General features: G+C 34.6%; 1 protein-coding gene across 2 annotated transcripts in view; it reads right to left on the bottom strand.

Annotated features, from left to right (window-relative positions):
- LOC106873229 (uncharacterized) overlaps positions 1–12,489 on the bottom strand; it is a 57,559-nt gene extending 45,070 nt beyond the window's left edge. The window contains exons 1-3 of one of the 2 annotated variants that reach the window (XM_089361192.1): positions 10,653–12,489; positions 3,330–3,511; positions 755–833 (exon numbers count right to left, since the gene is read on the bottom strand). In XM_089361192.1, the coding sequence (XP_089217318.1) occupies positions 755–833; positions 3,330–3,511; positions 10,653–10,707 (316 nt within the window). In that variant the 5' untranslated portion in view covers positions 10,708–12,489. The remainder of the gene's footprint in view (positions 1–754; positions 834–3,329; positions 3,512–10,652) is intronic. The other variant, XM_014920501.3, reaches the window with a different exon arrangement.
- Positions 12,490–12,777: the final 288 nt, after the last annotated feature.

Genomic DNA, 12,777 nt, shown 5'->3' with positions numbered 1-12,777 from the left:
TTATTAAAATTATCATTCCTTTCCCTTGAGAGTCAATAACAATTACTACTAGAATTTTCTTTTCTTTCTCCATCTAAACACAAAATTTCAAATAAAGAATTTTTTATCTATATCATTCAGTACATCAACCCTAAAATTATTTGTCCAAATTCTTTAACTCTTAGCATGATAACTACTTCAGCCATTTAAAAAAAATAATACTTTTATATCCATTTTCCTGTGACAACATTGGTTGGAAAAATTCTTGAAAATTTCAATAATGGAATATGACTGACTAGAAATATTGATTTTACAGCTGTTTATTGCTGACAACATAACTGTGAATCGAACCACGAAATGTAGTATAAGATGTCTTTCCAAGGGATTAAATAATAGCGACAATGAAATTTGAATTCATAACATTGATCTTTGTAGTTGAGCACATTAATCTCCCAATTATTATGCTTCCTTGTGTGTGTGTGTGTGTGTGTGTGTGTGTGTGTGTGTGTGTGTGTGTGTGCGCGTGTTGTGAGTGTGTGTGTGTGTGTGTGTGTGCCTGTATGTGTGTGTGTGTGTGTGTGTGTGTGTGCTGTGAGTGTGTGTGTGTGTGTGTATGTGCCTGTATGTGTGTGTGTATGTGCATATGTGTGTGTGAGAGAGAGAGAGAGAGAGAGAGAGGGAGATAATGAGATAAAAGTGTTTCTTAAGGAGTTTATAAAAGAAAGAGAAGTCAAAAAGAAATCAGTAACAAACAGTTCTAAAGCAAAAATCTTACATGTTTTAAATTTCTTACAACAAGTTGTCTGGCACTCGACAGTGTATTTTTCTTGATGGCCTTCTCTTTCAACAGTTGCCTAGAATAAAAAAAAATTCAACAAACTTCACAACAGTGCAAAGTAGTCTCTTAATGATGACGGTGATGGTGGTGATCCCTACCATCATCATGCTATCGATGACAAAGATGACAGCATACAGCTAGTACTCTGGTTCTCATTTAAAATCAGCCTGGAATAGTCTACACACACATGCATGCATCACGCACGCACGTACACACATACACTCACACACACACATGCACGCACGCATGCACACATGCACACACACACACAAATGCTTAAAAGCACCCAGCCTGCACTGTAAAGTGGTTGGTGTTCGGAAAGACATCCAGCTGTTAAAACCTTGCCAAAACTGCCCTCGCCTGTGCTTGTGCCACGTAAAAAGCACTAAGTCCACTCTGCTGAGTGGTTGGTGTTAGGAAGGGCATCCAGTTGTAAAAACCTGCCAAAACAGTCACAAAAGTTTGGTGCAGGCTTCAGCCTGGCCAGTTGTTGCGAAACCCTCCCACTCATGCTAGATTAGAGGGCAGACGTTAAACAGTGAGGATGATGATGATGACAATGATGATAGACATTCACACACTTATATATCATCATCATCATCATCATCGTCGTCGTCGTTTAACGTCCGCTTTCCATGCTAGCATGGGTTGGACGATTTGACTGAGGACTGGTGAAACCAGATGGCTACACCAGGATCCAATCTGATTTGGCAGAGTTTCTACAGCTGGATGCCCTTCCTAACGCCAACCACTCAGAGAGTGTAGTGGGTGCTTTTACGTGCCACCAGCACAAAGGCCAGTCAGGCGGTACTGGCAACGGTCACGCTCAAAATGGAGTATTTTATGTGCCACCCGCACAAGAGCCAGTCCAGGGGCACTGGCAATGATCTCGCTCGAAAGTCCTTACACATTCCACAGGCACAAGTGCCAGAAAGGCGATGCTGGGCACATACATGTATATATACTTCAGAAAGTAATTACATATTAGCCCTAGTGATTTCCCTTCTCCTTCTTTGGACTTTTCCATTTCTCTTTTCTGACAAAGAGCTATACTTGAAACCTTAAAAATTCTCTCCTTTCACCAAACATCAAACTAATATAATTTTTGTCCATTTCTCTCATTCGTTTTATTCTCTTTTCTTTTTTCATATTTTATTCGTTATTTTTTAATTGTTTGTTCATTGAATTGACTATATGTATACACACTCATGTGAGACATGGACCCTTTACAAATATCATGTAAAGGTCCTTGAACGCTTCCATCAGAGATGCCTGAAACACATTCTGAATGTTGGTTGGACCTTAAAAAATTCCAAATACACAGGTCCTGAGGAAAGCCGATATCCCAAGTATTGAGGCAATAGTGCACAAACACTGGTTATGTTGGACTGGACACCTTGTTAGAATGAATGATAGCAGGATCCCTAAACAGATGCTATATGGGGAACTTGTTGGTGGAAAGTGACTCCAGCAGAAGCCAAGACTGCAATTTAAGTACTGTATAAAGTCCTCATTAAAGGCCTGTGAAATGCAGGAGGCTGACTTGGATAGCAATGCTTATCATCGCCATGGATAGAGGAAACAGTTAAAGAAAGGAGTCCATTCCTTTGAAAGAGCACATGTTCTTCATAAAGAATTTAAGCTCAAAAACACACTACTAGTTTAATGAGTGGGAAAGCTTGGTCTGCAATGTTTGTAGTCATGTATGTTTGTCAAGAGCAGGGCTTGTTAGTCAGCAACAGAGCTGCAAATGTAAAGTATAAGGTAGTCTTGAGCACAAAGTATTCCTGAAGGTCAATAAGGGTTTTCGTCAGTCATGAGTGGATGGCCATCATTATCATGTATGGATACATTTACTCTACTAAAAAGTATGGAGTAATCTTTCAGTTTAATGTTAAATTGCTTTCACATATATTATTTGCCATAAAATGATGATGCTAACCCTGATGATGATGATGATGATGATGATGATGATGATGATGGTGGTGGTGATGGTGGTGATGGCCTTCTTTGAGTTTCCTTCTACCAAATCCACTCACAAGGCTTTGTTTGGCCTGGTGCTATAGTAGTAGGCACTTGCAATGGGATTGAACCTGAAACTAGGTGGTTGAGAAGCAAACTTCTTACCATACAAATATGCCTGTAGTTACTTCACACACACACACACACAAACTTAAATATATAATTTCTTTTCTAGCTTTCTAACTAATTAATTTAATATTATTGTTTACAGAAGTTCTTAATCACATAGTTCAGTGACAGAGCTAACAAAAAGGGGTCAAGAGTTCAAATTCAGTTAGGAATGAAAATTTTCAAGCTCTTTGAATCCAAAACTATATTCAAATATAAAGAACATATGTCATGTCAATGCAGTTATTAAATACCAGTTTCAACTTATTTCTTTGAAAACAGCATAACTTTTGATAATGCAAGTGTACAAGTAGATATGCATGTTTGCGTATGTGTGTATATGTGTTTGTATGTGAGTGCATATTTGTTTTAATTTACTTACATTATATCTACAATCCGGATTAACACAAAGAGAATTTGGATTTTCTCCACTCGCTAATTCAAATTCAATGGAGCGTAATTCTCTTGATCCTATGGATTTATTTCTATTGTTCAAAGTAATGGAAATGTTATCGCAATGTACTTTAAGCAAAACGCTTACTTTCCATATTGTAGCCTGGATATCTGGCAAATAGATTGGGAAAAGAAAAAAATGTTTTCATTTTATTTTTAAAACATCCCCCAATTTTTATAATGTGAATAGTTACATCAAGTAAACTCATAAAACACTGGAATTGGTTTTGTAAATAACATGAAAATCAGAATAATCATGTAAATTTGAATTCTTCCCACATCTTGTCTGATGAAAATGTTTTTTTACATGTTTTCTTCATGAATTAGGCATAAATTTGATTGAATCAATGTCTAATTTTGTTTTATTACTCATATTTCACTGACAAGTTTATGACATCCTGCTTTGAAGGTTACATCCTGCTTTGAAGGTTACATCCTGCTTTGAAGGTTACATCCATGCAATCCAAGGACAAAAGATCCCCATCAAATATCTGCAGCATAAAAGACAGAAAACATTGACAGACAACAAATGTAGGCGGTGCAAGACCAACACTGAAGACATCAACCACATTATTGCCAACTGTGAGAGAATGTCTTCCAAATATTATCTTCCCATGAGGCATGATATGGTGGTTAGAACAGTCTGTCAGATAACAGAAAAGAGAATACCTGCAAATAAAGTCGGCCAAATCGAGACCAAGTCAAAATATACAGGTAGAAAATTAAAACAGCCACAATGTAAAAACACAACCATCCCGATATCATTGTGTGGGACCACAAAGAAAAGATATGTTCTGTTGTGGAAATCTGCTTCCCTCTGGACACAAATGTGGATAGAAAAATATGAGAGAAAGAGGAAATCTGTGGACCATTGATAAGAAGTTTGCAAATCCAGTACCCAAAATATACTTTCAGCTTCATACCCATTATTATTGGAACATCAGGATACATACCAACCTGTCTGGAGCAAAGCATGACTGAACTTGGGATCTTGGAGAGAGAATAGAAATCCTTAATTCAGATGCTACAAATGATCGCAATATCTGGAACTATAAAAATTTGCAAGACCTTAACATTTAAAGAATTATGATTTAAACAAGATATTTTCCTTCACAACCTTGCTATTAAGTCGGTGGCTGGTCAACATACACTCTAAATTAAAAAGAGAAAGAAAAGAGAAAGACAGACAGATGCAGATATATAGACAGACACAACACATACATAGCCATACATACATACATACATACATATACACCATGATGTTGTTTATATACACTGGAAAAGCTTTCAATGAATGTAAAGGAGTAAAAGAAGTTACTAAGTTGGACATCTCTTGAGATGTGTCATAACAAAATATCATTTGCTTTTTAAATAATTTAAAAGAAAAAGAAAGAGAGAAATGGAAATTGAAATATATTTCATATCTTTTGGGTCTTTCAAAGCCACTAAGACTAGTGGAAGCAAGGGAAAAATATTTATTCTCTGACTGAACAACTAGACCAAAATCCTTGCAGAAAAGTGGACTCAAGGTGGTATTCATTTGCAATAAAGTAGACTGTATTAAATACACCCAAGGACCAGGTGGTGATGTTTGCTAGCAACAGAGTAAACTTTGCTAAAGGTACCCAGGGACCAGATGGTGGAATTAAACTTAAGCAGGGCCGGATTTATATATAAGCTGAACAAGCTATAGCTTAGAGCCACTACTTTCTTGGGGCCTTGAAAAAATAGGAAAAAACGGTGTGTACTGTACAGTGTACATTTTCAAAATATAAGATAAAGAAGAACTAAATGCAATAGTTTTGAACTACAATAGTTTTGCAGACAATGTATTTTGCTTATACTTCCTGCCAGTGCCATCTGTTGACGATTTTATGAACTACATCATGTCGGTGGTTTCAACATAATTGTTAATCATCCGTGGACTGTCAGAGATGGCACATTGCTCAAATTCCGTGAAGGTCGACTTTGCCTTTCATCCTTTCGGGGTCAATAAAAAAAAGTACTAGTTGCATACTAGGGTCGATCTAATCAACTAGCTACCCCACCAAAAAAATTTGGGGCTTTGTGTCTAGAGTAGAAAAGAGATAGTACATTGTTTACATTGTTGATGTGTCAGTATTATACTAACATCGATTGCATACCTGTCTGCGTGATACAATGGCAACTCCGCATAGCACTGTGTCATTTCCATATACATCTACAACTCTGGGTATTTACATATTCAATTATTGTTACAATACTTTGACTACACAAATACAATAATATTTCCATATTAATTGTCATCCAACGTGATAGTTTCAGTTGCGTTTTTATACATGGAAGCCAAGACAAGGCTTGTAGGAGACTGGCAGCTACAATTACAAGTTTTTTTTTGTTTTTTTTTATGAGTATGATAAAAAAGGTAACTTGAACAACAGAATAGGAATGATGAACAAGTAAATGAAATAAATAAAGATGAATTTTCAATAACTATAATGTGTTAACAAAAGTAGTTTTAAAATACTGATAACAAGTTGACAAGTGGTTACCTACTGCTCAAAATAATTGTGCTGTGTAAAATCCCAAGTTGTAGCACACTTTATATCTCCTATTTAATTATTTGATATTTTGAAAAAAAATTATATATTTTTAGGGTACTTTTGGGTTATCTTACCCCCATTAAAAAATTACCATTAAAAATTGGGTTACCTCCCCACTAAAGAATTGAGTTTGTGGCAACAAAAGATTGAATTAAAAGTGTTAGATCCTTTTGATTCAATACTTCAACATATTGTTGACGTTTGGCCTCCTCAATAGGCATGGTATAATTTGTTATAAAAATGTTATTAGATTCAATAACATGAATAATTTTTTCAGTTCCTATGCTTATTAATTTTTTCAGTTTTCAGATTTATTGATTTAAAAAAATTTTTTTTTTGTTTTGTTTTATTGAGGGTTAAACAATTTTTTTAGGTGGGGGAGGTAGCCAAAAGTACTGATATTTTTCATAAAACGGTAGAAGATAACCCAACTTTTTAATGGGGATGAGATAACCAAAAAGTACCATCTTTAGTACAATAGTAGATAAATTATTTAATTACTTTATAGAAATAATAATATAATTAAGCATACATTATAGAAATTACATTAAAGAAACATTGTACAGCTGGCAACGAAACTTGACAGCAATGGGGAGAAAATCAGATGAAGATGATCATCATGTAATCATTAGGATGGCGTGTCGACTTTTGTTTGTCAATTTCTTTGTGTTAAGTGTAAAATTTTACCATATTTAAGATAATTTAAGACCAGTGCTTCTAAAGTGTAAGACTAAGTGTGATAGTGGATTTTTTAGTGTGTGGTAACTTACTTTCGAATTTATGAATTTTTTTAGATTGGGTTAGTTTAGGTTATTTTAGGTGAGTTTGGGGAACATAACGCATTGCTACCTTAGATGTAGCAACGGCCATACATCATACATTCACAGTGTAGTCTACACTGTGAATGTATGATCTTTACTCTTTCAGATAATAAAAGTATTATAAATGAACATTTGAACAAGCTTTAATCAGCATTCATACACTGTTTAACACTGTAATTACAGTTTTTGGCCTACTGATTTATTTCATATAACACATAATTCATTTACTTTGGTCCTATTAAATATTACTTTAAAAAATATTCATCTGTATACTTAGTAGGCCTGTATTATTATTTACTAATTCAGTTAGAGGTAGGATCAAAGAATGGGGGGAAACATTTTTTCCTGCATTATATTTATAATTATTGTAGTTGATCAATGATCATCATTCCATATTTCTCATGCATTTTACTATTGATAATTTATAAATATTAAATATATAACAACGGTGCTCCAGCATGGCCATAGCTCTGAGCTGAAACCACAGAAAAAAAAAAGAAAAGAAAAAGTTATATATTATAGATACATGTTTATAGTTATTTAAAATTCTTTGCCCACAGTTTACAAAGTGTCGACCAGAAGTTTATTAAGTGGAGTTCAAAAGAGAAGGAAGAAGCAGAAAGCTGAAGAAGAGCTTAGCAAGTTACCAAAATTAGAAAGTTTCTTAACAAAGATAGATAAGGGGCCTGATGAACCCAAACCCTCTACCACAGTGAGTCAGTCATGAGTTATTTATCCCATGACTGATACAGAACCTGGTATATCTAGTTCTATAGAATCAGCTTCAATGAATGAAACAAGAAATATTAAGATTTATAAACTTGAGAGTAGTACAAGCACAGAAGATTCAACATAAAAAAAAACAAACAAACAGAATGATGTTGGGCTATGGGCTGATTTAAGCAAAGATGACATTGTATACTGGGTAGAAGAAGGCCTGTCATGGTGTCAGCATTCAAATGGTTCGTTTGAAAAGTCAAAGAAGTTGTTTGCAAACCAAGACAGATATTGCTCAAAATGCTTGTACTGACCCAAACAAGCTAATGGTGAAAAATACTGCAGAGAATGGTTAGTATATTCACCAGAAACTGGTTGTGTATACTGCTTGTGTGCAAAATCTTTTCAGATTATTCTGCAGCCTTATCATCAGATGGATTTTGTGATTGGCACAACACCTATTTAATTCAAAGTCATGAAAACTCTGTAGATCATAGAACAGGATGTGGACATGAACCTTGTTGGAGAACTTCAACATTTCCATCGATATGTTAGATATAGTCAAAGCCATGGTTCACAGGAACACGATGGTTTGACACATCAGGATCTGTATCAAGTAATATTTAACGATCATGTCCAATGAGCATTCCCTAATGTAGAAGCAATTTTGAGAATGTATCTTAGTTTGATGATTGCAAATTGCTCTAAAGAAAGATCTTTTTCTCAACTGAAGAGGATAAAAAATGAATTTCGAACAACAATGACTCAAGATAATTATGTTCCCTCACTCTCATGTGCATAGAAAGCAACAAACTATGCAGTTTATCATTTGATGAAATCATCAGTGATTTTGCTCTGGCAAAGGCAAGGAAGAAAGTATTTTGGTTTTGATCATTTTGTATTCTGTTTGTATACACAGTGTACAATAAATCTTGAAATTATACAATACAATGGGTATTGCATAGATGCATTAATTCCTGATAGCAAGTTTCTAGAGATTAGATTATAAGCCTTTGCAAATTGTGCTTTTAAAAGAACTTTTGTTTTTTTTTACCAAGTGTTTGCATTAAGTTTGTTATGAATAAAAAATAATTTTAATGAAAAAAGAGATTAATAATTATTTTACTATGAATATACTTCTTCTTAATTGTATTTCAATTTAACAATTACTTTGATACAATACATATTTTATCAAGTGCAAATGGCTTCTGATATCTATAGGTCCTAAAAATCACATAGTATATTAATCACTCAGTAATAGAAATGCTCCCTCTGATGGGCTTCTACTTGATGTCTCTCTACCAAATTTTGTCCAGGATATACTGGTTCACTTATGGCTATGATAGAAAATATTTATTCAAGATGCTGCAAAATGGGATTGAACTCAAAACCATTTACTTACAAAACAAGCTTCTCAATCACATAGCCATACTTGCCTTCAGACTAAACACTTTAAATAAATTCAAATCTTTATAATCCTTATATGTGTAATCAAGTCCTTACTTCATTATCAGAGTTTATAATTAGTTTACAGTATTTCATTATGACATAGAAATAAAGCAAAGCTGTCCTTGGCAAGCAAATATGACCTGGTAACATGTAACATGCTTTTGCTATTTGCTGCAGATTTTTATGTACTCACAAGTAGACATAGACACACTCTGAGATCTCCTGCCCTTAATACAGTGCAACATCATGAATGTGACAGCTGGAGGGAAAGAAGGCTGCACCAACACTAGGCTCCAGTGAACTCAGCTGAAAAAAAAGTACCAGTTATAGATTGGTACATATTCTGAGCTGAATAGTATGGAGTGACATGAAATGAAGCATCTTGCTCAAGGATACAATGTATTGCCCAGTCCAGGAACTGAAATTACAAACTTAAGGTTGTGAATCCATCATCCTGGCCATTAGGTCATGTGACTTCACAAAGAAGAAATGATCTTTTCTACTCTAGGCACAAGGCCCGAAATTTTGGGGGAGGTGACCAGTTGATTAAATCGATCCCTGTATGCAACCAGTACTTAATTTATCGATCCTAAAGGGATGAAAGACAAAGTTGACCCCTGCAGAATTTGAACTCAGAACGTAAAGGCAGACAAAATACTGCTAAGCATTTCGCCCGGCATGCTAAGATTTCTTATTTCTTTATTGCCCACAAAGGGCTAAACATAGAGGGGACAAACAAGGACAGACAAAGGGATTAAGACGACTACATCGACCCCAGTGCATAACTGATACTTAATTTATCGACCCCGAAAGGATGAAAGCAAAGTCGACCTCGGTGGAATTTGAACTCAGAATGTAAAGACAGACGAAATACCGCAAAGCATTTCGCCCGGCGTGCTACCGTTTCTGCCAGTTTGCCACCTTACAATGAAGAAATAATAATAAAGATATAATATAATATTGGTTTGTTATTATAAAATTAAACTGATTTTAGTTCAATAAATTCAAAAGGAAGTTTTGTTAAGGTAATTGTGATTTAGAGAAAGATTTGTAATTTTTAAAGAAAACCATATATTTTCTTTATATTTCTGGTGGAGAAAGTTCTGTAATCACTCAGTGTCATGAAAAAAAGTGATGCAAACAAATTGCCTAAATACTTAGATACAAAGTTCAAATGACTACAGCACAGTGAATTCTGCAGAAATTGCCCAAGAGCCAGGTAATAACATTTTACCATTTACTACCATTTTGCCTTTATCTATTAATTTTGAAAATGAGGAATTTAGTAAAATAACCGCATCATTATCAAGCTGTTATTTGGAACGTAAATTAACATGAAAGTTTGTTGGAAGGTTTTAATTTGGATCACTTTAAAACAGAAAGTTTGTATAATACAACAAAGTGCAGTCTCAGGTACTTTAATATGGAAAAGATTAAATGAAGTAATAGATGAAGTTATCCACCCAAGAAAAAGGACAGAAATAGTCTCTACAACATGCTTCCATAGAATCTCCACCTATCAAGTTCCACTTCATAGTCTTTGGTCAACCTAAGACTATCAAACAAGACAATAATCCAAGTTGTCATACAAAAGAAACTGACCTGGAAACAAACTTCTTGATCATACACAGACAGACTCAGTGATTTCACAAATAAATGATAAAAAAAAAATTGAGAACTTACTTGCAAAATGAAGACAGATGAAGATTAAGATGCTCCAGCAGTAAAGAAGTGACATGGTTGTGGATAGAATGAAGTGGATATTTTTGACAAATACTGATTTTACTTTTATTTTTCTCAGATCTTTTCTAAACAAATTTGATTAGAATTTTTATATCAAATATTAGAAATGAATATTATCAGTCTCCTTAATTTTATCTATTGAACTATATTTACTAACTGTAAAGGTATTTCAAATTATTATGTGTTTACAGAGGAAAAGACACACAATAGTCCTTTACAATTCTTGGTACTTCAAATTATTATGTGTTTATGAAGGAAAAGACACAAAACTGAAATATCAAAGGAGATGCAAGGATTTTTTGAAAATGTTTGTCCAATATTAATGCATCTCAGCTATTGCAATATATCAGGCAGTTATGGTAGAATTATGAATACTTGAATAATTGATATATATACACAAAAGATATAAGCAGGTTTCAACATTTCCTATCCCAAAATATTTTTGACTCACACACACACATATGTATATATATATATATATATATATATATATATATATATATGTATATATATATGTTTTGCTGGGAAGTATTTGTGCAGGGAGTGGGGACAGTAAGACAGGAGAAAAGTACATGTGTGTAGGATGTGGGTTGAGAGAAAGTTATTGTGAGGGGAATTATACACAAACACACATGCACACACAGTGCCACACATACATGCACAGATACATATACATATACATATACATATACTGCCACAAAATACACAAGTTCCTTTGTGTCCACAGCTGTATATGATTCAACTTTTCTACTTTCATACGCTTGACGCATACATCACTTCAATATTAAACGCCCCTATACACTTGTCTCTATCTTTGTTGTCGTCGTTGTCGTCATCATCATCATCATCATCATCACCACCATCATCATCACCATCCTCTCTTTAACGTCAACATTTCTATGCTTGTACGGATCGGAGAATTTATTGAGGCAGATTTTCTACAACCAGAAGCTTTTCCTATTACCAACATTCACCTCTTTCCAAGCAAGGTAATAAATATTTGCCCATAGCCAGAAATGTTTCCACAGAAAACTGGAAATGAGGGTCTTAGTATGGTGGTGATACCCATTATAACTATCCTGTGACATCAAGCTAAGGATGCACAATCACCACACACACACACACACACACATATGTAAGTATGTCCATCCATCCATCTTTCTATACAAACCATCCATCCATACACACATACAATTTTTATCTTTTGTTTGTTTCAATCAGTTGGTTGTGGTCATGCTACGGCAGCACTTTGAATTATTGTTTTTAGTCAAATGAATCAACTCTGATACTTATCTTTTTTTTAAGCCTGGTACTCATTGTATTGGTCTCTTTTGCTGAACTGCTAAGTTACAGGTACTTAAACACACCAATGCAGGTTGTCAAGCAATGGTGGGGGACAAACACAGACACAAAGATATGCACACACATAAATAAACACACACACACGCACATATATATATACACATATACATATATGTGTGTTAGTGTGTGTACTTGACTGGCATTTTTCAGTTTCTGTCTACCAAATCCACTCGCAAGGCATTGGTTGGTTCAAGGCTCTAGTAGTAGACATTTGCTCAAGGTGCAATGCAATGGGACTCAGCCTGAGACCATGTGCTTAGGAAGCAATCTTCTTACTACACAGCCATGTCTGTATATACTTACATACATACATACATACATACATACATACATACATACATACATACATAAATACACTCTCACACACACACACACATACATACATGCATATATAGATGCATACACATAATAATTTGAAGTACCAAGAATAATAAACCCATAATAATTTGAAGTACCATATGTATATATATATATATATATATATATATATATGTGTGTGTGTGTGTGTGTATCATTTGTGAAAAACAAATCTGAAAGAAGAAGCACACTTTAAGATGTAGAGTAGTCATCATCGTCATCATCATCATCATCATCATTTAACGTCCGCTTTCCATGCTAGCATGGGTTGGACGATTTGACCAAGGACTGGCGAACCAGATGGCTACACCAGGCTCCAATCTGATTTGGCAGAGTTTCTACAGCT

The sequence above is a fragment of the Octopus bimaculoides genome, chromosome 12 (assembly GCF_046866305.1).
Source record: "Octopus bimaculoides isolate indiv1 chromosome 12, ASM4686630v1, whole genome shotgun sequence".
In the NCBI taxonomy this organism is placed as follows: domain Eukaryota; kingdom Metazoa; phylum Mollusca; class Cephalopoda; order Octopoda; family Octopodidae; genus Octopus; species Octopus bimaculoides.
Note: the sequence above shows the minus strand (reverse complement) of the source record. Positions and strands in the feature narration are given on the sequence as shown.